The sequence below is a fragment of the Coffea arabica genome, chromosome 11c, assembly GCF_036785885.1.
Source record: "Coffea arabica cultivar ET-39 chromosome 11c, Coffea Arabica ET-39 HiFi, whole genome shotgun sequence".
Classification (NCBI taxonomy): domain Eukaryota; kingdom Viridiplantae; phylum Streptophyta; class Magnoliopsida; order Gentianales; family Rubiaceae; genus Coffea; species Coffea arabica.
The window spans coordinates 36,572,642-36,597,538 of NC_092330.1; the positions used below are offsets into that span (position 1 = coordinate 36,572,642).

Consider the following 24,897-nt stretch of genomic DNA (forward strand, 5'->3'; position numbering starts at 1 on the left):
CTATGTGTTATGATTTTTAGTACATAACTACATTAATTGTTGTGCAGAATATATGTGAAATATTTTTTTTTATACACATCAACTTTTTCACGAGTACAACACTACAATATTATAGTACATCAAATAATATATGTGAAATATTTTTTTTATACACATCAACTTTTTCACGAGTACAACACTACAATATTATAGTACAAAAAATTATTCTCCTCATCTTCCACAAAAGACATCCCAAGCAGACCCCAAGTCTTCGGAGATGACAGTCCAGAAAGGTATACATGGCAACAAAGTCATGGCAATTTGGTGCAATTATGCTGATATTGGCTACTCTTTTGGCTGTCCTAAAGATATGGTTACTATTGATGCGTAGCTAACGCGTATAAAAGTTGATATACAATTGTATTAGTATGATTATTCTAATTAATCTCTTAGTAGATGTTGAAAGAAGGAAACAATCACAAAGGAGGATATGACAAATGAAGAGAAAGAAAAAAAAAAAAAAGAAGTTTCCATGTTTTTTCTTTGTGTGAATAAAGAAAAACGAAGCAAACAATAAAAACTAAAAATAAAAAGAGGAAGAAGTAAAGAACAAGAGAAATTAGAAAAAGGAGACGACGAAGATCAAAACAAAGGAGGAACTCTATGCAAAAAGCATAAAAGCAGGAATTGAACGCTGATACTCTTAACTTTTATGATATTTCATTTTGACCCTTGGGCAATAAAAAATGCCCTTATGCATTATCCAAAACTTTAATTGTAGCCTTAAATTCTACATTTCTTAAATAGTTCATGGCCGATTTAACACTAGGCTCATCAATTGTAGAAAATGAAGAGACAATATTTATGTTGACATTAGTAACATATCTAGAGATATTATTGCATATCAACTATATAATTTACAATCAATAGATTTATGATCCCATGCTAATTCCATCGGGGTTTATGGCATCCTCTGACCCCAAAACTTGGCAACCGTTAACTTTTGCAATTAAAGAAGTACTAATGGATGATGCTGTTTCTCCTCTCAATCTTCAGATTTATAATTTGCTTTTCAGTAAGATTTTGTCTTTAAGAAGCTTCTCACTCTTGTGCTTAACTAAAGAAAGAAATATTCTGCATGTTTAATTTACTTTGTTTCGAAAGGTCTGTCTAACAGATACTTATTGAACATTGTTAAGATGTACTTGAAGTAATAAAAAATTAGAGGAAGAGATCGTTTATTAAATGTCTATAGGACCAGAAAATCAAAAACAAATAATTTGTAAAACAACTCAGAATTCTATATAATGAATTAATATAGTAGAAAACCTAAATTGGAAAAGAAAATAGAGAGAGAGAGAGAGATCTGCCCTAACATCAGTATACAAAAAAAATTTTTAAAAAAAAATCCAAACAAGCTATTCAACCCTTCCAAGAAAAAGCTCAACCACTAAAGAATTGATGGATACTTGGACAATTAACATATAAGAAAAAAAAAATATTCAACCCTTCCATTGAAATAATAAGTTTGATCTTTGACGCTAAGGATGTATGACAGGTGCCGAACCTGTGCAATAATAATTATTAAAAAGTCCTAATTACCACCTCAATTAAATAATTATAAAACGAATCCAAGTACTGGAGCAGGGACCCTAGGTGTGCAATGGGTTACTTGATTCACCCTGTTCCCGAAGAGTTTGCTTGATCCGATATACCGGATTTGTCTATAAAAATATTAATTTTGCATACAATGGCAAGTAGGGTCGATTCCACAGGGAGCAGGTAGGAAATTATTTATTTCCAAATCAGTAGAACAAAATTTGGGGGATTTTCAATGGGAGAGAAATAAATAAAATAAAAGTAAAATAAAAATAAAGCGAACTCAATTCAAAACTAACTCACAAGGCACAATTCACTAAAAATAGCAATTAACAAAAGTTCTACCCAAAGGATTAACTGTTCAGGCACGCTCCAAATAAATGCTCATCGATGCAAAGATATTTCACCCATTCATCACTAGGTTGGTTATAGTTATCAATAAGCTCTGACAACCAGTTCTTCCTTACCTTTTCGACAGTCAAGGTACGACCATTGACTGCTTCCCTAACCAGATAACAACCCTAAGTACGACCATAGGAATTTAATTACCCAATTGCATTAAAGCTAGAAGAACCCAACCCTAACCAATAAACACGCTAAGAGGGTTTATTTAAATTAGATCTTGCGTTTCCCCATCATAAAGTCAATTATGGTGGTTGCCACGGGGTGTCAATTAAATGAACAATTACGGATTCTATTTAATTAACGTGGCAGTAGGCTATTAAATTAAATCAAATATCCGGCCGTTGATATTCAATTAATAAAATACCCATGAACAATTAATTCAAGAAACACATGAATAGCAATAAATTGGAAGAAATAATGAAGATTCGATTAGATCTCACAGATATTATGGACCGCGCCTTCGCGTCAACCTTTGGGTAAAGAAGAAAATTAGCCGCTCCTTATCGTGTCAATCCCACGTGATTTAATTGAATTCATTCAATTATTCGCCGAAAAATTGGGGAAAGGAAATTAATTGCAATAACAACAGAGAAGGCCCTGCCTTCGTCTTTGCTTCAGAATCGCAATTACAAAGCAAAACGCTACGAAGGAACTGTCCAGCGGAAAAGTCGAAAGTCAAAAGAGAAAGAGACGTCTAGCGCCTGGGGAAAGAAAAAAACTAAAGCTACTGTTTTGATTCGATGTAAATCTCCCTATCTAATTTGCTGCCCAAGAAGAAACAAAAGCGAAGGGAGCCGTCTGACAAAAAGTAGAAAAAGAGAATTAAAGCTTAAAAAGTTGTCTTTGAATCTTGCTTTTCTTTTCTTTATATAGCCGCCGCACATAGGCAGTCAAAGGAAGAGACGTCTGAAGCAAATCAGCTAATAGAAGCCATCTCTTTTGGAGTTTTGATCCTACGCTTCGGGTTCATGTGGACCACGGTCCGTCTTTCGGTTTCGTCCACCTTCTAAGGCGTGGCCACGCTCTGAAATGAAAAGTCTTCTGGAAGTTCACCCTGCGAGATCATTTTTCATGCCGACCACCTACAATTCACACAAATATCGAATATGAGTGAAATTCCAATTTTTAGCACCGTGAATAACTAAAATTAGGACAAAATAGCAGTGCAAAATACGCCAAATAACCGTTCTATCAAATCCCCCCACACCTAGACAATGCTTGTCCTCAAGCATTTCGGAGCTCAGAAGTACAGTCAATAGAGCAAAGGTCACGTAGTAGTCTATACTAACGCAAGCATCTAGGGTCCCTGACAATATCACCAAAGGTAGAACACACCGGACATGTTTTAATTCAAAGAATGAATACTAGGAACGCTCAATTCAACATCACGGAATGCCATTACCATAGGCTTGCATATTTATCACATCTCCACCACTTAAAAGTGAACCAAACACATAAATCAAAGGGACTTTAATAGTGTTGTAATGGGGCTCAGGTGAAAGGCGGGTTAAGAAGGTATAGATAGGGGGTAAAGTGCCAAGAGAATGTCCGAACCCCACCATTAACCACATGCTTTACCGGAGGAGTTTTACTAACAAGGCAGTTTCCATTTGCTGTACACCCTATACAAGTGCCCCAAATTTTTTTTTTTTTTTTAGAACTGCTCGCAAGGCGTGGGCACGCCTTGTAGCCCATAGTCCTCTGGTCACGAGGTCTCTTCAGGATTTTTTTTTTTTTTGAGGAGAAAGTCCTGTAAGGCGTGGGCACGCCCTGTAATCCAAAGTCCTCTGGTCAGTGGCCTTTTTCCAATTTCCCCTCCTTTATACAAGGATAGCATCATATAGCTCCTAATCTAACAGCAGTTGCAACCCCAATTTTGTTTGCTTTGCACAAATGATGAAATTCAGGCATCCCTTGACAACACAGGGGTAAACAAGAAAGTTTAAAGATGTCTTGGGTTAACAAACACGGATAACAACCAAAAACGAAGGACAAAAGCTCAAATTGGTTCACTATTGGGAGATAAGATGAGGGCTTGATTTTTTTTAGATAGCTAAAGAGGGTTAAATCCTAAATGTCCTTATCATTTCAAATGCATCCAATTCAACAAAAATGTGGCATTGACATGTATAAACTAGCAAGTTCTAGAATGCCAATACCATGTGTGATACCCACTCAATTAAACAAAAATAGAGCAAACAAGAATAATGTGCTCATATAAGGCTCAAAAGCTCCCCCAAAAGTTACAAGAATGGGTCAATTCCAGCATATTCAACATTCAACGACACTGCCAAGGGAAACAAAATGCATAGCTAGTATATTTACCCACATACCCACGCATCTTGATTGTGTCATTTATCACAGCAACATGCTCAAACATTAACAAGCAAAAATAACCAAAAAGACGACTAAGTACAATGTTTTTCATTTTTTTTTCATTTTTTTTTGTTTTTTTGTTTTTTGTTTTTTTTTTGAGTAACAAAGAAAAAAGAAATAATGGATTTTTTTTGTTTTTGTTTTTGTTTTTGTTTTTTTTTTTTTGCTTTTGTTTTTTTTTTTTTTGAGTAACAAAGAAAAAAAGAAATAATGGAAGCCACTAATCCCCCCACACCTAAAACCTACATTGTGCTCAATGTAAAAAAAGACAAATGAAGTATTAGGGGAAAAAAAAGAAACTTCCCTGACCACCGGGGAGAGAAAGTGAGACACTAAGGCGGAGGAGGTGAGACGGCTGCGTGCACAAGGTGGTGTGGTGGCGGCGGACGCAACACCAACAGGAAGGAGAAGAATGAAGTTTCTTTTTCGGAAGGGTTGGAAGGCGTGGGCACGCCTTAGAAGTTATAGTCGTCTGACCGTCAATTCCAAAACTCCATTCCTTAGGTGTGATGACCTAGCGTGGGCATGCCTAGCTGCCAACTTCCTGTCACAAAATAACAACCCACTAAATGACACTAACACTTAACAAAAACTTAAAAAATATAAGAAAACTAAAACAAAAGAAGCCTTGGGTTGCCTCCCAAGCAGCGCCTTTCTTTAATGTCTTTGGCTAGACATAGCACCACTCTTTAGTCTGGATGTAATTGAATTTTCCTTGTAATTGGTTGCCCTCCTCCAGGATCCACATGGCCATTGAGTGCAACTTTTTTCCTAAATTTTCTCTCCATTTTTACCTCATGAATTGCTTTCATCCTATAGGACTTGTTCGCAGCAACCTTGAATCTACCCCTACAAGCAAACTTAGAAAATTCTTGCACAGAGGGATTAGTGGTATACATAGCAAACACAGAATGAGAGTTAACAGAATGTTTCATTGTATAAAAAATATTAAAGTGGACTATTTCTCCATCAAATTCCATCGTGAGAGTACCCTTACTAACATCAATTTTAGTCTGGGCAGTACTCAAAAATGGTCTTCCTAATATAATGGGTGATGGATTTGGGGCACTTCTATCATCCATGTAAAGCACGTAAAAGTCAGTAGGAAAAATTAATCCATCTACTTGCACTAAAACATCCTCAACTATCCCATCCGGATAAGCACATGTACGATCAGCCAATTGAATTATTATCCCCGTTTCTTTTAAAGGTCCTAAATTTAGGGAATCATAGATTGACTTAGGCATCACATTAATAGAAGCTCCTAAATCTATCATGGCATTTTTGATACTAGAATGACCAATCTTACAGGGGATAGCAAACATACCTGGATCTCCGCATTTGGATGGGAGTTTCCTTTGAAGTACAGCTGATACATTCTCTCCTACCATCACTCTTTCATCACCCCTTAGTTTTCTTTTGTTAACGCACAAGTCTTTCAAGAACTTTGCGTACTTGGGTACCTGCTTGATCGCGTCCAATAGGGGGATGTTTACTTGAACTTTGCGGAACACATCCAGGATTTCTTTTTCCTTTTCTGCCCTCTTTGTCTTTTCCAACCTGCAAGGAAAAGGAGCTATATTAAATTTAATAGGAATCGAAGGAATAGATGTTACCTTAGGCTCTTCGCGAATGCGCCCTTCCTCTTCAATCTCCTTTTCTATCTCCTCCTCACTTTTGCTTTTCGAATTTACCACTTTAGGTCCATCCACCTCTTTGCCACTCCTTAATGTCATGGCACTTACATTCCTGGAATTTGTCTCGGGTTGTGATGGCAATTTCCCATAGACATGGGACTCCAGGCGGTTAATGGCAGTTGCCATTTGACTCATTCGAATCTCCATGTCTTTCATGCCTGCTTTGGTGTCCTGTTGGAACTGAGTGGTGATCGTGACGAGTTGAGTGGTAGTGTTGGCCAAACTCTTGCCAATTTCTTCCAAAGAACTCCCTGAGCTTGAGGACGAGGGTTGAGACTTGTGTTGCCAAGGTTGCTGAAATCCTGGAGGCCGATTGGAGAATGCATTTTGTGGCCTACTACCATAGCTGAGATTGGGGTGATCTCTCCAACCCGAATTGTACGTGTTGGAATACGGATCGTATTGCCTATGAGGCGCGGGCACGCCTCCAGCCATGTTCACTTGCTCAACCCCATCCTCTTGCAATATAGGGCATGAGTCAGTATGGTGGCCCATATTTGTGCAGATTCCACAGGCCTTTACTTGGGGCACATTTCCCACCACTAATTGTCGAACAACGGATGTTAGCTCCGATATCTGCTGCTGGAGGGATGACGTCTCCACCTCATTGACTCTACGGGGAGGATTGCTCTCACGTAAGCCAAATTGCTGGGAGTTCTCTGCCATGGCTTCGATGAGCTCCCACGCTTCCCTCGGTGTCTTGTTTGCAAGTGCTCCCCCACTCGCAGTATCAATGATACTCCTATCTGTTGGTTGGAGCCCTTCATAGAAGTATTGAATTAACAGTTGCTCACTAATTTGATGCTGCGGGCATCTAGTGCACAACTTGTTAAACCTTTCCCAGTATTCATACAAGGACTCACCGGGATATTGTTTAATGCCGCAGATCTCCTTCCTCAAACTCGCAGCCCGGGATGCAGGAAAGAATTTTTCCAAAAACTTCTTTTTCAACTGTGCCCATGTGGTAATGCTACCTGCTGGTAGCTAGTACAACCAATCTTTAGCTGCATCCTTGAGAGAGAACGGAAAGACTCTCAGTCTAATTTGCTCTTCAGTGACCCCAGGAGGTTTCATACTAGAGCAAACCACCTCGAACTCCTTTACGTGCTTGTGGGGTTCTTCGTCAGAGAGACCATGGAAAGAAGGTAAGAGTTGAATCATCCCCGATTTCAGTTCGAAAGCAGTATTCTCAGCCAAGGCGGGGAATGTGATGCATAAGGGCTGGTGAGTCAGCTCCGGGGCAGCCAGCTCCCTCAATGTTTGGGTGTTGGCCATGCTTACTTCGTCTTCCGCTGACTCGTTTGCAGTAAATAAGTGCCCTCCTTTTTGCCTCTTGGTCTCTTGCCTCCGCCTACGCGCTGTCTTCTCAACCTCAGGGTCGTATACTAATTCACCTGTGCGAGAAAAATAAGGCATAAACTAGCAAAAATACCAAGAACAACAGAATAAAATAAAAATAAAATTAAAAATTGAATTTGAAAAGAAACAAATAATCCAAACGCCAGCTCCCCGGCAACGGCGCCAAAAATTGACAGGTGCCGAACCTGTGCAATAATAATTACTAAAAAGTTCTAATTACCACCTCAATTAAATAATTATAAAACGAATCCAAGTACTGGAGCAGGGACCCTAGGTGTGCAATGGGTTATTTGATTCACTCTGTTCCCGAAAAGTTTGCTTGATCCGATATACCGGATTTGTCTATAAAAATATTAATTTTGCATACAATGACAAGTAGGGTCGATTCCACAGGGAGCAGGTAGGAAATTATTTCTTTCCAAATCAGTAGAACAAAATTTGGGGGATTTTCAATGGGAGAGAAATAAATAAAATAAAAGTAAAATAAAAATAAAGCGAACTCAATTCAAAACTAACTCACAAGGCACAATTCACTAAAAATAGCAATTAACAAAAGTTCTACCCAAAGGATTAACTGTTCAGACACGGTCCAAATAAATGCTCATCGATGCAAAGATATTTCACCCATTCATCATTAGGTTGGTTATAGTTATCAATAAAATCTGACAACCAGTTCTTCCTTACCTTTTCGACAGTCAAGGTACGACCATTGACTGCTTCCCTAACAAGATAACAACCCTATGTACGACCATAGGAATTTAATTACCCAATTGCATTAAAGGTAGAAGAATCCAACCCTAACCAATAAACACGCTAAGAGGGTTTATTTAAATTAGATCTTACGTTTCCCCATCATAAAGCCAATTATGGTGGTTGCCACGGGGTGTCAATTAAATGAACAATTACGGATTCTATTTAATTAACGTGGCAGTAGGCTATTAAATTAAATCAAATACCCGGCCGTTGATATTCAATTAATAAAATACCCATGAACAATTAATTCAGGAAACGCATGAATAGCAATAAATTGGAAGAAATAATAAAGATTCGATTAAATCTCACAGATATTATGGACCGCGCCTTCGCGTCAACCTTTGGGTAAAGAAGAAAATTAGCCGCTCCTCATCGTGTCAATCCCACGTGATTTAATTGAATTCATTCAATTATTCGCCGAAGAATTGGGGAAAGGAAATTAATTGCAATAACAACAGAGAAGGCCCTGCCTTCGTCTTTGCTTCAGAATCGCAATTACAAAGCAAAACGCTACGAAGGAACTGTCCAGCGGAAAAGTCGAAAGTCAAAAGAGAAAGAGACGTCTAGCGCCTGGGGAAAGAAAAAAACTAAAGCTACTGTTTTGATTCGATGTAAATCTCCCTATCTAATTTGCTGCCCAAGAAGAAACAAAAGCGAAGGGAGCCGTCTGACAAAAAGTAGAAAAAGAGAATTAAAGCTTAAAAAGTTGTCTTTGAATCTTGCTTTTCTTTTCTTTATATAGCCGCCGCACATAGGCAGTCAAAGGAAGAGACGTCTGAAGCAAATCAGCTAATAGAAGCCATCTCTTTTGGAGTTTTGATCCTACGCTTCGGGTTCATGTGGACCACGGTCCGTCTTTCGGTTTCGTCCACCTTCTAAGGCGTGGCCACGCTCTGAAATGAAAAGTCTTCTGGAAGTTCACCCTGCGAGATCATTTTTCATGCCGACCACCTACAATTCACACAAATATCGAATATGAGTGAAATTCCAATTTTTAGCACCGTGAATAACTAAAATTAGGACAAAATAGCAGTGCAAAATACGCCAAATAATCGTTCTATCAATGTATATTATTTTTCATTTTTTTTCCACTTGATTTTGTCATTTAAAGCCAGACAATGAAAAGGTCTAAGATTAAAATGATTTTTAGTGTCTAAAGAGCACACGCAAATAATTCGAAACTTCCAATTGAAATACTAACTAATGCATTCACACAATATTCTCATTTAGGCCGCAAATTTCTCCAAACTAAAGTCTATTCACGTGACAATGCTGGCCCGACCAACATGACTCAAAGTCTTTCAGTTTTTCTTTTTTTTTTTTTTTTTACCAAATTTAAGCCTAAGGAAAAACACGAAGAAAGTACTTCATTGGAAAAAGTTGTTACAACGACTAATAGTGACATACAGTAGTAACATTAATTAGTCACGCAACTTTCGACCTATAAGTAGGGGCTTTTCTGATTTTTGCTCGACGCACTCAAAACTTCTCATAAATATTGTGCGAAAGCATTGACTAGTCAAGAAAAGCCAAAAAAAAAAAAAAACCATCTCCGAAGATCGAGTCTGTTAGCTTGTAACAATATGATCAAATTCACTCCATTCATTGTGTTATGGTTTGTCTTTTTGGCAGATAGGATTGGTCTTAGTCTTCACGCAGGAGCATATTCAAATGTTAGCTGTTTTGAGAGCGAGCGAAAAGCTCTCATCGAGTTTAAGAAAGGTCTAATTGATAAATCAAATCGTTTGGCTTCCTGGACCGGAGAAGATTGTTGCTCATGGGAAGGAGTTGGATGCAGCAGGAACACTCGGCACGTGATAAAACTTGATCTGCATAATAATATTGTTTTTGATTTTGATCGATTGATCTATGGGGACAAGCAGAATTATGTCTCTATCTATGGTGAAACGTGCTTGGGAGGCCAGATAAGTCCTTCGTTAGTGAACCTGCAGCATCTGCATTACTTGGATTTAAGCTCGAATTATTTTGCAGGAATTCAAATCCCAGAATTTATAGGATCCTTGAAAAACTTGAGATATCTCAACCTTTCTAGTGCAGGTTTCAATGGGGCAATTCCTCCCCAGTTAGGAAATCTCTCAGCCTTAGAATATCTGGATCTTGGTGAAAAATCCGAAGGTTTTAGTGCTTCGATAAGTCTTCATTCTTTGTCGACAAAGAGTCTCCGGTGGATCGCTCGTCTTTCTTCCTTGAAACATTTGGACCTCACTAGCGTGGACCTAGGAGAGGCTCGAGACTGGTTACAAGCACTTAACAAGCTTCATTTCTTAACCTCATTAACATTACAATCCTGTCGTATTTATTCCTTTCCTCATATTGGACACCCTAATTTCACATCTCTTACCTCACTTGATCTCGAAAGCAATGACTTTAACTCCACAATCCCTCTCTGGTTGTTTAATTTGACTTCACTCGTTCATCTCGATCTCAGTTCCAATAGTTTTTTTGGTCCAATAGTTCCTAATAACCTTCAGCACTGGACTTCACTAAGCTACCTCGATCTCAGCAGCAATCAATTCAATACTTCACTGCCCGATCCACTTTTCACTTTGAACAATCTCGTCCATTTGGACATCAGTTATAACCAAATCCAAGGCTCACTCCCCTTCGGCCTAGGCAACCTAACTTCTCTTTTAGTACTGCATATGGCAGCTAACAAATTTGAAGGCAAAATCCCAAGTGCGATTGGGCAACTTCGAGAACTCACCGAACTCCATCTCAGTTATAATGGGTTCAATGGTAGCATTCCATCCTCTCTTTGGAGGCTGAGTGAGTTGAAATCCTTGTGTCTATCTGGCAATCCATTGAACGGAGAGCTGCGTGACATTCACTTTGCCAAACTCGCACAACTGAAACAATTACGCTTATCCTCCTTACCTGTACTTGCTCTGAATATGAGTTCCTCGTGGGTCCCACCATTCCAGCTTCAAGATATAGAGATGCGTTCCATGAAGATAGGGCCCAAATTTCCTCTCTGGCTTCAAACTCAGAAAAAGGTCGAATATCTAGACATGTCAAATGCAAGCATCTCAGATACTATCCCAGATTGGTTTGAGAGAGTGTGTCATGGTATAAAATCTGTGTATTTCGCCAACAATTACATCACAGGGAAACCACCTGTGTGCAAAGGAAACAGTGGTCTTAAATATCACGCACAATTTTTTTTGGAGTCCAACCAATTTGAGGGGCCTTTGCAATTGTTACCAACAAACATTTATCGATTGCATCTCCAAAATAACTCACTGCAAGGGATTATTCCACAGCCCGACATTAAAAATAACGTGACATTGGATATTCTTCGAGTACTAGATCTCAGTGATAACCACTTCAGTGGCAGCATCCCTGATTCTTTGTGCAGCTTACAAATGCTTGTTGTCCTGGATCTTTCTAACAACCAGCTCTCCAGAAGGATCCCCTCATGCATTGGTAAGCTTAAAACGTTGGGTGTGCTACATCTAGCAAACAACAGTCTCCACGGGCACATTCCAATTTCACTGGGACATCTCAATGTTCTCTAGTCTTTGTACTTGGACCGAAACAAGTTTACAGGGATTGTCCCATTCGCGCTCAGACATCTGAAAAAATTGCAATATCTTAATCTTGGAAATAATGGACTGGAGGGCATTATACCAGCATGGATTGGGGATGAACTATCTAGTTTGAGGTTCCTTGTGCTTGAATCTAATAATTTCCATGGTGACATTTCCATCAGCCTCTACAAATTATCATCCCTTCAGGTTTTAAATTTGAAAGACAACTACTTAACTGGACATATACCTCGCTGTTTTAACAACTTTACAGCAATGACATTGATAGAATTGGACCCTACAGGTACTGTCTATATTGAAGAACTTTCAGTTTTCATCAAAGGTGGAATGTTGAAGTACACCTCAAGGAATGTGGCATATGTTAGATTCATGGGGCTTTCAGGAAACAAACTAAGTGGGGAAATACCTGCCAAGTTAATGTCTCTTGTTGGATTGCAGGGTTTGGATTTATCTAGGAACCATCTAAGTGGACGAATCCCAGAAAACATTGGGAAGTTGAACCAACTTGAGTCTCTAGATTTATCCAAAAATGACCTTTTTGGTCCAATTCCCCAAAGTTTGTCGAACTTGGATTCTATGGGCTGGCTGAACTTGTCGTTCAACAAGCTAACCGGTCGAATTCCATCCGGACGTCATCTACAGACATTTGACGACCCAACCATTTACATGGGAAATAGTGGACTTTGTGGTGAACCCCTAGACAAAAGCTGCCCTGATGAATCTGATGGTAAATCAAATGCCGGAGAGTCTGATGGTGATCATGAAGATGGCAAGGAGTCTTATTTTTATTGGTTTTATGCTGGTTTGGGACCTGGTTTTGCTGTTGGACTCATTGGATTCTTCAGTGTCCTATGTTTCAAGAAGTCATGGCGCTATGCATACTTCGGATTTCTGGAGAACTTGTTGAATAAAGTATCAGTAGAAATTGAATTGCTAAAAAGGAAGTTTGATTGATTGAGTTTACATGTATCATCAATTATATGGTTGTAATGTCATGGCACTTCTTCTAGGATGTATGCTTCATCTTATTGTAAAATAATAAAGTATTAATAAGAAATTTCCACTTTCTTTTGTTGCAACGAATTAAGCAACACATAGTTAGAACATTAGCTTTGGAAGATCTTTCTCCTTGTAATACGAATGTAGTTTTTAACTAGAAAAAGTATACTAATTAACTCATCAATCTATTAAAATAATCAGAGATCAACAAGGGACTCATACAATTAAAAATATGCTATCTAATTAGAGTAATAAAACATTCAAACACAATGGATATGCAAAATGCCTCATTTTTTTGAAGAGAAGATGTATGAATTATTATAAAATCAGAGTTAGCCCACGCCCTTTTTTCCCCCTTTTTCAAGAAAGAAGGATGCCAATGTTTTACACGTTACAATATTAAATTGTTCAACCATAATTCAGTCGTTTGAGATTAAAGTAAATTCAAAATATTAAAAGCATATTTTAGCAATTTTTTCCCCTCAAATGTTATTCTTCTACCTCTAGAATGGCATCATAAACGAATCACCAGTTTAAATGCAACACTGACCCTTTAGGCTAAATTCATAGTTTGTTCTATGAATCAGGATAAACGCCTATAACAGCCAAGCTTGGCTATAACTACTTACACTATCTATTAAGTACTTGCTGCAGCAATTCGATCACTCAAATTGCCATGTCCTAAGGACATTTGTTTTCTTTGTGGGTTGAGTTGAGTATACAGCTTCCTTATTGGGAGGCAGATAAACTAAATCTTCTACATCAGGATTAGGGAGGAAAACAGAAGAGAAACTCGAAAATGTTCAGAGCTTCCCTTCTCAATTTCCTACTCGTTGGCAAAGCCTATACACCATTTTATATTTCAGCCTTGTAAATTAGGCCCATCGAGTCTATTAATGTCAATTTTTAGAAATCTAGTCAAGTTCTAATTTGTTTCTTTCATACATGTTCAGCTTTGTGATATGTAAACAAACACATACACAGACATATACATGAATCTAATTGTTCGGTAGAATATTGTACTTTTTCAATACCTACCAACGTTTCTATCTGTCAATTCTGATGGATTTTCGTTGGGCAATTCTATATCTTTTGGATTTGTCCAAGCCGTGAGTTAGGATCTGGTCCCGAGTAATTATGAAAAAAAGTTAATTTGACAACCTACAAAAGTAATAACGAAGCTATAATAAAATGTGAAAAAAATATTAAAAAATAATGACACAAAAATTTACATGGTCCGGTCAATTAGACCTATATCCATAGAAGAAGGTGAGCAAAATTCATAATCATAATGTAGAATACAAAGCTTGGGACAAGTATGAAATGAGAGACAAATGTAACAGAGAAACTCGAGGTTGAACAAACAAGGAAGGTTTCCTAACTTGGAACTCTCAACTCTCCCGGCTGGCTTTTAGAAAGAAATGTAGTAGTGGAATGGTTGGTGCCCCAATACCACAAAATATGAAAGAGACTAAACAAGAAATCTCAATACTACACAAAAGGGGGAGAATACCCTAAATGAGTTTATGTCTTTGGTATAGAGGTGGCATACCAAATGCCTTGCCAAACCCCCTATTTATAGGAGAAATTCTTCAATATGAAACCACCATTCGAACATGAGTTGCTACTGAAAATTTTGACTGCTAAAGCCTTCAAAATAATAGTAGAGGTATGACATAGGATGGTGACTACGTACAAAGAAAAAAATGTCCTTGTTACCCACAACAGCATAATAGAGACAGCCATTAAGTGCAGCTTGACAAATAGTCCAACACTACCATAACATCCAACCCAAAAAAAGCCAGACGACAATCATGAAGAACAAAAAGCTGTCTCTATGAGTCAAAGCATGTCTTTGCATGAACTTTTTGAATTTAAACACTAGCAAAACTTGTCTTGCAACCTCCAATAGCATTAAGTAACAATATGCCTCAAAATTTGTAGAATCCACTAAAGCCAATGCCAATGAAAGCACCATTAAATATAGCTCAAGCCTTCCTAGATTTGCTGGTGGCCAACTGTGATTCAGGCTGCAAAATACAAGGAAAAAAAAATTTAGACACGAAGAGAAACACTCCAGAAAATACAGACAACTCAATATGGCAGGGGGAAGACATGTAGACTGGCCAAAAAGATCATACATTAAAGTTAATAGACATAATGGACAGAACAGAAAACTGCAAAAAAAGTCATCTATCGGACATACGGTTTATTCTTCCATGGGCACGATATGTGCGGCGTCTTTGTTTCTGTGCTTGATTCACTTGAATGTGAGAAATGAAAAATGAATCCACATCCAAGCCTTTCACCTGCAGGATAAAATAACCGCTGCCAAAGTTGTACAAAACAAAGAAATTTAGATCATAACTTCTGGATGCATGGACAAACCTCTGCATTGCTTTCAGCATTCTTGAGCAAATCCAAAAAGAAGCTAGCAGATTTAACAGGCAAGCGACCCTGTCCATTTGAATGCCTATTCTTGGCCTGAGCAGTACGCCCAACACCTCCACAGAAACGTGCAAACGGAATCACCTGCTTAGGGGCCAAAACATCCTCCAAGTACCTCTTAGCCTTCGCTAAAGGCAGCTTCCTGATGGCATGCGCTGTTTCCCTTGTGTTCTGTTAAAGAACAGGAGCACAGACGGTCTTTCAGATTGTATACTTGGATAAGAACTAGCTAAGTGACAGGTGCCGAACCTGTGCAATAATAAATACCTACTCGAGAAAAATATAGATTTTATATATAGCGGTGAGTAGGGTCGAATCCACAGGGACTGAGGATAATTCGTTTTTTCTAGAGTCCAAAGTATGGGGGGTTCTTGGATTAAATGCTAACTAAATAAATTAACTGCAGAAAATAATTAATTAAAAGAAATAACTAAGAGAAACTCTAGCCAAGGGTACACTTCAGAAATGGTTCATGCAACTGATCATTGATTCACAGATAATTCCACATTTATTAATAGATTAGTTATAGTTGTCATGCACGCGACAAACAACCAATCTTTCCTTAATTTTTCGAGAGTTAAGGTACGACCGTTAACTATTTCTCTAACCCAAAAACAACTCTAGGTACGACCGTAGGATTTAATTTCTAGATTGCATTAATAATTAGAAAGGCCCAATCCTAACTAACAAACACGCTACGAGGGTTTGTTTAAACTAGATCGTATGCTCCCCTGACATAAATCCAATTACGCCAGTTGCTACTAAGATAGAGATAACGAACAATTACGGATTCAATTACCTCTATTTAGCAAAATAGCCTATATGAATAATTAATTATTGCGCACTAATCAATCATACACAAGAGCTATAACAGTTAAAAGCAGGAAACATATGAATACCAATAAATGGAGGAAACAATTAAAATAAATTCGATCTCACAGTAATTGTTGAATCAAGTCTTCAGTTGTCCCCTTGACTAGAATTGAGAGGTTAGTCCTCCATTAATGGAGAACAACCATGCGAAAAAGCTAAGAAAAGTAAACTAAAACTATGCTAAAAACCTAAACTAAAACTATTGATTGATAAGAGTTCTCTGTACGTTTGTCTCCCTTTTTAAAGTCAAAAGGAAGTCTAATGCTATCTCTAGTGGTCCCCACACCAAATTCAAAGTCTTGTACGTTTCTTTTCCTAGAGTCCAAATGACTCATGCTTCTTATCCGTGGTCCCCGCACATGTGGACAAAGCCTCCAAAGTACTTGTTGTTCCAAGTCTCTCTACGTTGCTTTCTTTGAAAAGCCCAAATGACTAAATGCCTTGCACTAACTTGTGGTCCCCACCAATTCAAGGACCCAAAGGTTGAAGCCCTTAGAAGTCTGCATTTTTCCATACAAGTCCCTCCTTTTTGGTAATTTTCTGTTTCACTTCCTGAAATTGAGTCCAATACCAAATATAAGTAAATATTAATAATTAAAACAATATTTGGTAAGGATAAATGGGAAAATTAACAATAAAATAACTAACAATTAACACCCTATCAATTCCCCCCACACCTAAATCATGTTTGCCCTCAAGCATGGGAACAACAATTGAACACCAAAATTTGACCATGGCTGTCACTCCAATTACCGTATTGCCAAGACACCAAGAAAATCATATATCAAGCGACACAGGTCAAGATCCAAGAAAAATCACCCCGGTTAGCATCTAAACTACCAACTCCTCCAATTTAAAGAAAACTAATCTAAGAAAAAGGAATGGTTGCTCACATTTATCAGCAAATGGTCCAACTATTCATCCAAATCTCAACATTAACCCATAGATCGGTAAGCTGACTTTAGACACACACTTACACAACCTTCACCTTTTTTATCACGTTTTTCTATTTTTCTCTTTCTTTTTTTTTTTGCTATTTTTTTTTTACCAATAATAACAAAAGACTTAGTTTCTAGCTATTAGAGTCTTTTGACGCGAACTCCAACATTTGATAGATGTAGGAGCCCGGTTACTCAGCTCCAATTGCTACGAGACCATGCACTCATAGCAACTACTACCTTTTGACTCGAAAATCAACACTTTAGGTGAAGATCCCCGGTTACTCAGTAGTAACTACTAGCGGAGTACAGTCAACTCTTATTTACAATCATATAACACAACAACTAAAAATAACAGCAGCCAGCCTCAAATTCCAAACATGGAGAACTAAAATTAATAATTGGACCAATTCACATGAAGAATGCCAACAACCATTCCCTGTGCCTAGAAGAGTTAACCAAAAATTGAAAAATTCAAGCAAGTATTGATATTCACCAAAGAGATGTTCCTGAACTCAACTACATCAACTTGATATCCTTTTATTACTAAAACTTGGCAATAGCAGAATTAGAAACAGCAATCCAGTATCAAACTTGGTATTCACATAAAACTGATCACTAGTAAAAGTAAAAAGAAAATAAACGAAAAAATAGAACAAATAACAACGAAAATAAAGGAAAAAAACTAAAAACTGAATACCAGAAATACCAACTGTACCACAGCTCTCCCCCCCACACCTAAATCCGACATTGTCCTCAATGGAGATCATAAAGTAAAGAAAAGCGAATAGGACAACTACGCTTCCCTGAATACGTGGTGGAAGGTCTTGGGCAGCTATGGAATAGGTGGGAACGGTGGAGTGAAAATGGTGCTACGGTAGTGCGCGGCAGTGAAAGATTGCAGAGAGGAGGAGAGCTCCGACGTGCGTCTTGATCCAGGCGAACTAGAGTGCAACAGAGAACATCAAACCAGCAAATTTCCAGACAATGCAGCAGTTTCAATCAATGGCTGAGGACGTCCAACAATGTGCTTGAACGCAGTGAATTCCAACGAATATGGCGATCAAACAGACTAGCAGCGGTAATAGAGTCTAAATAAATCAATAAATCGCAACAAATGAACTCAATTCTACCCAAAATCGCAACAAATGTCCCCTAAAATTCAGCAAGTCTAGTAATAGCAGGTTAGAATTTAAGCAATAACAACTTAGTCACAAGCTCTGAGCTTTCAATCAAGCAGCCAACCAAGGAGAATGAACAAATGCAGTCAAAATAGGCGAAAGTCTCAACAAAGCAGCTATTACAAACAATAAGCAATGGTGGTCCGAATGTTAGTCAATGCAGAAATAATGCAACTCAAAATCGCTGCAAGTACTCCAATGGGCTTAGCAATTGAATTGATAAGGACTAAATACTCCCACACAAGGCAAATAGAGGCAACCTACTTCAATAAGCAATGGAAATGGCACGGGAGCCGTCCAATGCACCAATTAAATGCAATAAACCCCAACCAAAGGCAGCTCAATAGACTCCAGGCAGAAAGTACCAAATGATACTCACTTGACACCAAAAATGATCCCAACAAAGCAGCAAGATCGAAGGATACTCAGTCACAGATGCTCAATCATATCGAAATAAGAAATTGTAGCAAATTAGCACAACCAGTACCACTGGTGTATACACAGGAAAGAAGGGAACCACATGGCCAACCCAATTAATAAAAAGCACAACTAAGGCACCCCAAAGGCTAGAAAAGTACCCTAACATCACAGCAAATTGAATGAATATGCACTGGGTCTCCCATTCAGTCAAAATAAGATCAAGGGGCACGATACAGAAACTAACAAAGCAGAACTCAAGTGATACCAGTAGGGACCCCAACAGAGCAATGAATTCAACCAATTGGAGCAAGTGAAACTCAACAAATGTCACCAATTGGACATTCAATTACCCACTTCAAGCGACAAAACCTAGCAATTGGGCCAAGCAATAGGCAATTCTAGCAACCACCGTTTAGAATTTGAGATACAATTTAAGCACTAAAACCCAAGAATCAAGTAGGCAGTCAAGCATAAAGGAATAAGAAATTTTAGTCAACACCACATCCAGTACCTCCGCTGCAAGTTCAGGAAAAAAAAATTAAATCAAATGGCCAACCCACTGCACCTGATAAATCCGAACACACCAAGTAGCACAAAAAATGAGCAGAAATCAAAACAACAAGCAATTGGAAACTACCTCCCAAATCAACCCCAACAATTCCCAAACAAATGAACTGGCACAAGAGCCGTCAAAATTTATCTCCCAGATGCAATAGAAATCTCAAGTAGTCAAAACCCAAACAATGTTCAACAATATAATCAATACCAGAGAGCACCCCCAAATGGGGTAGCAAATAAATTGAATTTCACCCAAAATTAGCCCCAGAAAATGCCCAAATCACCTCCTGCTTGTATCCATCAAGACACCTAAGAAACAAAAACGTAAATTCCAGCAATTTAAGGACCAGAGAAATACTAATCAAGGTGGAAATTGGAATACCTCCACCTGCCCAAAATTGGCAGGTGGTGACGCGCGGCAAGGAGGTGGCGATGGCGGAGCTGCTAGAGGTTGGCGTGAGGTGAGGCGGAGCTGATGATGGCCGCGGGAGAGAGAGAAGTGAGGTGGGGGTGGCGTGTCTGTGGACGCGCGCAAAAGGAGAGGGAGTTGGTGGTCAGCGGCGTGCGATGAAGGAAGATGGCGGTGGCCGCTGGCGGTGGAGAGTCGTGGAAGTGCGGCGGCTCCTGGTGGCGTTGGAGGCGCGCGAGCTCAGGAGGAGCTGCGCGCAATGGTAGCGGAGCTGCGCTGTGGGTGGACAGCCGCGGGCAAAGCTCAGGAGGAGGTGCGCGAGCTGGTGGCGAGGCGGCGGGCGGCGGCGGACGAACAAAAGAAGAGAAGGAAAAGTGGAAAACAGGGGAACGGCAGAGAAGAAGAAGAAGAATAAGAAAAGGAAAGGAAAGAAAGAAAAGAAAGGAAGAAAGAAAAAGAAGAAAGAAAGAGAGAAAAAGAGAAAAAAAATAGTTTTTGGGATTTTTTTTTTTTTTTTTTTGCACACTCAAATTTCAAACTTCGAATTGTGAGAATCAAAACTGAAGGTGTAAAACGGAAAATGTTTTTATTTTGAATTTTTGAAATTTTCTCTTTTTTTTTTTTTTTGGTCGTCAAACACCGCGTGGGCACGCCAAGATTGATAAACGTCCACTGATCTCAGGAGACACAAACACCGCGTGGGCACGCCAAGATTGCACTTCCTGCCACAGTAGAGAAAAATATGAAGACCATTACTACTCAACTGAGAAACAAAAAAAACGAAAGAAATGAACAACGAAAAATAATAAAATCAATATTTGGGTTGCCTCCCAAAAAGCGCCCTTCTTTAATGTCTTTGGCTAGACATTGTTATGTCTTGTTCATGGAGGATAAAATCTTGTGACTCGCTTCAATGCTTCATCTTCAATGTGATCCTGATAACCCTCATAGATGGAGTAATCCTTCAACACACGAGTTACGATCTTCCGTGAACTAGTAGATGGCTCCAAACTGGTCAACAATAATCTGGATTCTTCACTCACTCCTCTACCACGCGCATTTATCGGTTCAAGATATTTCGCCATCTCCACTCTCAACTTATTTCTGCCATGAGACTCAAAAACTTTCGGTATAACAAAATCAATCTCATTAACAGAAATCATAGAGTAAGAGTTAGAAAAATGCGGGTTAGGGAATGGAGGTGGTGTCACCACATTTGATGATTTTTCACTGGATTCTTTCACTTGAATGGGTTGCGGTTGGGGTTCCATTTCTTCCTTTTCGGCTTCTTTTTCAACTGCATCTGTAGATCTCTCTTCTTGAAACTCTTGCAGCTCCTTATCACTAGTCAAGCAAATTGCACTATCATTTTCTTCAAAATCAACAATGGTTTTCGAGGGCAATTCTTCAATTTGAGAAGCCACCAATCGATTTACTCTGGATGTCAATAGACATATTTGATCTTCCAGATTACTCATTGCATCCTTCATCATCCTATTTCTCATTTGTGTCTCCTGTTGGAATTGATATGTATTAGTAGCTATTGATTCAACCATTTCTTCAAGAGACATACCCGACATAAATGATGATTCTTGAGACTCATACTGCTGAAAATTCATTGGCCCTGTTGTATAATTATAACTGGAGTTATCCCACCATCCTTGATCATACCCGTTTGGATTAGGGTTATACCACGTTTGAGACCAGGGTGAAAAATCTCCATAATTATTGAATGGGACACTCAGATTATCTTGATATTCGGGGCACATACCGGTTGAATGATCCCTGGCATAACAAATGTTACAGGTTGCAGCAGTCATTCTTTCTCTAATAGAGTTTAGTGCCTCTGAATATGCAAACTTAGCAAAAAAAGAAGCCTCATTGCCTTCCCTGGAAACAAAATCCAGTCTATCACCAAAATACGGAGTGTTAGAAGTCATAAACTATATTAAAAAAATAAGAGAAAAAAAAATAAAATAAAAAAATGAACTAAAAAAAGAAATAAGTTAATCTAGCATCAGTCCCCGGCAACGGCGCCAAAAATTGACAGGTGCCGAACTTGTGCAATAATAAATACTTACTCGAGAAAAATACATATTTTGTATATAGCGGTGAGTAGGGTCGAATCCACAGGGACTGGGGATAATTCGTTTCTTCTAGAGTCCAAAGTATGGGAGGTTCTTGGATTAAATGCTAACTAAATAAATTAACTGCAGAAAATAATTAATTAAAAGAAATAACTAAGAGAAACTCTAGCCAAGGGTACACTTCAGAAATGGTTCATGCAACTGATCATTGATTCACAGATAATTCCACATTTATTAATAGATTAGTTATAGTTGTCATGCACGCGATAAACAACCAATCTTTCCTTAATTTTTCGATAGTTAAGGTACGACCGTTAACTATTTCTCTAACCCAAAAACAACTCTAGGTACGACCGTAGGATTTAATTTCTAGATTGTATTAATAATTAGAAAGGTCCAATCCTAACTAACAAACACGCTACGAGGGTTTGTTTAAACTAGATCGTATGCTCCCCTGACATAAATCCAATTACGTCAGTTGCTACTAAGATAGAGATAACGAATAATTACGGATTCAATTACATCTATTTAGCAAAATAGCCTATATGAATAATTAATTATTGCGCACTAATCAATCATACACAAGATTTATAACAGTTAAAAGCAGGAAACATATGAATACCAATAAATGGAGGAAACAATTAAAATAAATTCGATCTTACAGTAATTGTTGAACCAAGTCTTCAGTTGTCCCCTTGACTAGAATTGAGAGGTTAGTCCTCCATTAATGGAGAACAACCATGCGAAAAAGCTAAGAAAAGTAAACTAAAACTATGCTAAAAACCTAAACTAAAACTATTGATTGATAAGAGTTCTCTGTACGTTTGTCTCCCTTTTTAAAGCCAAAAGGAAGTCTAATGCTATCTCTAGTGGTCCCCACACCAAATTCAAAGTCTTGTACGTTTCTTTTCCTAGAGTCCAAATGACTCATGCTTCTTATCCGTGGTCCCCGCACATGTGGACAAAGCCTCCAAAGTATTTGTTGTTCCAAGTCTCTCTACGTTGCTTTCTTTGAAAAGCCCAAATGACTAAATGCCTTGCACTAGCTTGTGGTCCCCACCAATTCAAGGACCCAAAGGTTGAAGCCCTTAGAAGTCTGCATTTTTCCATACAAGTCCCTCCTTTTTTGTAATTTTCTGTTTCACTTCCTGAAATTGAGTCCAATACCAAATATAAGTAAATATTAATAATTAAAACAATATTTGGCAAGGATAAATGGGAAAATTAACAATAAAATAACTAACAATTAACACCCTATCACTAAGGATTCAGACCAAATAACAAAGCAGCACCATTTAGGGACATAGCAGATTTTACATCATCAATTATGTACTGTTCCAAAGAAAACAAAAAAAAAAAAGCTTACTACTCTACCTAGGTAACAACTCTAATAGTACAAGAACTAAGATTCACATATCTATGCCCCAAAAAAACCAATGACAAAGCACAAATAAAGTTGTAGAAAAAGGAACATAAGGCATAATAGTGGATCCAACAACAAAGAAAGACCCAACAGAATTAGTTGCAGCTTTGAAATGCCCACTAGAACTTATTAATCATTCTCACTGGTATTCAGTCAAAAACTAAATCAACAATATCCCACTCTCCCAGGAAATTCTGAAAGCAACTGACGTTCACTAAGGATCGAAAAAGCTCAAAAAGACATGAAGCTTACTTCTTGTCGCCATACGTCAGACTGATTAGCAAGATGGACATATAATAATGTCAGGAAGATGATTGTTGAAGGTTTTCAGCAAGACAATGAAATACAACTGCCCATCTTCCCAAAAAAATTGATATCGCAGAGAACTCTTTCGAGCAAAGTGCAATGACAAATTAGCACAACGTCGATACACACAATCCCTGCTTTCTATAACACCGAGATGTAGAATCAAATTTGTATGACTATTTTACTTAATCTCTTAGTGGATGCAAACAAAAAAACATAGGATGTCTTAAAATCTAAAATCAAATTGAACGAAAGAAGGAAACAAGAACGAAGGAAGATATGACAGGTGTAGAGGAAAAGAACCAAAATAAGAAGGTGAATAAAGAAAAAAGAAGCAAAAGATTTTAAAAAAATGGAAATAAGAAGAGTTAAAAAGTGGACAATGGGAGAAATCAGAAAATGAAGACGAAGAATATGAACTCCATGCAAAAAGCATAAAAGGAGGAATTCAAAACTGGTACTAATACTCTTTAACTTTTGAATTATTTCATTTTGACCCATGGATATTTTGGGGCAACAAAACTGCTCTTACGCATTTTCCGTAACTTCAATTGTAGAATTAAGTTCTATATCTCTTCAAATAGTTCAATTGCAAGTTTTAAAACAGCATATTAGAGTTGGATTTTAAGGGTTTTGAATTGCAACAAGTGTGGAAGGCAAAAAGGAAGAGACATTTTGTTGATATTAGTAACATTATCTAAATGAAAATTTGAGGTTGTGATTTCAACGAAATGTCTAACAGGATCAAGCAATTGGAAAGAATATTGTTTAAACAATAAAAATTTAATATCAAGATTTAGTATAGTAAAAAGCTTGGATAAGAAAAACAAAAATGAACAGGCCTCACATTAGGATTAAAAAAATTTTTCCAAAGAAAACATGTTGCCTGGAAGAGACGTAAAGTCAAAACGTCCAAAAAAATAAAAACAACAAAAAGCAGGATCAATAAAAAGTGGATGGATACTTGGATAGTCACCATTAAATTAAGGCAAAGTGATGATTTGGAGCAGTCAGATCAATATCAAATAATAGTTAACCCTTTTTTATTTTTTTTCTCCTTCTATTTGTGTTTTTCTATTTAGTCTCTTAGTAAGCAAAAAACATTTCGTTCATTTTTAGGCAGTGTGCATTGGCATTTTCATAGGAACTGTGAATTTAGACTACGTATTTGTATTTATTTGTACATCCTCTATATATTGCAAATCTATAGTTTCCATGATGACATAGGCATTTCAATATTGTTAATAATAATTAGGGAAAATGACCTATTTCATCCCTCACATTTCGCAAAAATATTCTTTTCGTCCCTCACTTTTAAAATGAAGCAAATTCGTCCCTGACATTTAAAAATTAAAGCTATTACATCCTTGAACTTAATTTTCAATCTGAATCAAACCATCTAATAATCCAGTAATAAATTTCAAAAATAGAATTGATAGATCATTCGGTCAACTTCATCGTATTCACATGACATTCATTAAACAAAAAAAATAAAAATTATAACATAAAAGGCCATTCTTT

The 24,897-nt window shown here is 37.8% G+C and overlaps 3 protein-coding genes and 2 non-coding genes across 5 annotated transcripts; 2 read left to right on the top strand and 3 right to left on the bottom strand.

The window, feature by feature from the left end:
- Nucleotides 1–5,048: 5,048 nt before the first annotated feature.
- LOC113716133 (uncharacterized) lies at nucleotides 5,049–7,472 on the bottom strand. Its single transcript, XM_072070129.1, has 4 exons — nucleotides 7,143–7,472; nucleotides 5,976–7,040; nucleotides 5,687–5,822; nucleotides 5,049–5,572 (listed from the first exon to the last, which is right to left on the bottom strand). The coding sequence occupies exons 1-4, from the start codon at nucleotides 7,470–7,472 to the stop codon at nucleotides 5,049–5,051; spliced, it is 2,055 nt and encodes a 684-aa protein (XP_071926230.1).
- Nucleotides 6,853–6,959, top strand: LOC113717434 (small nucleolar RNA R71). The gene has a single exon (XR_003454365.1). It is a non-coding gene; the product is annotated as a small nucleolar RNA R71 (small nucleolar RNA).
- Nucleotides 7,473–9,751: 2,279 nt separating the features above from the next.
- Nucleotides 9,752–12,688, top strand: LOC113716134 (receptor-like protein EIX2). Its single transcript, XM_027240431.1, has 2 exons — nucleotides 9,752–11,612; nucleotides 11,736–12,688. The coding sequence occupies exons 1-2, from the start codon at nucleotides 9,752–9,754 to the stop codon at nucleotides 12,686–12,688; spliced, it is 2,814 nt and encodes a 937-aa protein (XP_027096232.1).
- A 1,809-nt stretch (nucleotides 12,689–14,497) lies between these two features.
- LOC113716506 (large ribosomal subunit protein uL22y-like) lies at nucleotides 14,498–15,355 on the bottom strand (the record flags this gene model as incomplete). Its single annotated transcript, XM_027240874.2, has 3 exons — nucleotides 14,498–14,855; nucleotides 14,940–15,042; nucleotides 15,122–15,355. Coding segments are annotated over 3 exons (471 nt in total), but the record flags the coding sequence as incomplete, so codon positions are not given.
- Nucleotides 15,356–23,367: 8,012 nt separating this feature from the next.
- Nucleotides 23,368–23,517, bottom strand: LOC113717465 (small nucleolar RNA snoR135). The gene has a single exon (XR_003454392.1). It is a non-coding gene; the product is annotated as a small nucleolar RNA snoR135 (small nucleolar RNA).
- Between the last annotated feature and the right edge of the window lie 1,380 nt (nucleotides 23,518–24,897).

What these genes read in the sequence shown, in the direction of transcription:
- LOC113716133 (XM_072070129.1), bottom strand. Translation starts at nt 7,472, where the DNA reads ATGCCTTATTTTTCTCGCACAGGTGAATTAGTATACGACCCTGAGGTT. An exon ending in ACGTAAAGGAGTTCGAGGTG is followed by an intron (nt 7,041 to 7,142) that starts GTTTGCTCTAGT and finishes TGGTTGTACTAG; the next exon opens with CTACCAGCAGGTAGCATTAC. An exon ending in GCATTCGCGAAGAGCCTAAG is followed by an intron (nt 5,823 to 5,975) that starts GTAACATCTATT and finishes GCGATCAAGCAG; the next exon opens with GTACCCAAGTACGCAAAGTT.
- LOC113716134 (XM_027240431.1), top strand. Translation starts at nt 9,752, where the DNA reads ATGATCAAATTCACTCCATTCATTGTGTTATGGTTTGTCTTTTTGGCA. An exon ending in AAGGATCCCCTCATGCATTG is followed by an intron (nt 11,613 to 11,735) that starts GTAAGCTTAAAA and finishes ACAAGTTTACAG; the next exon opens with GGATTGTCCCATTCGCGCTC.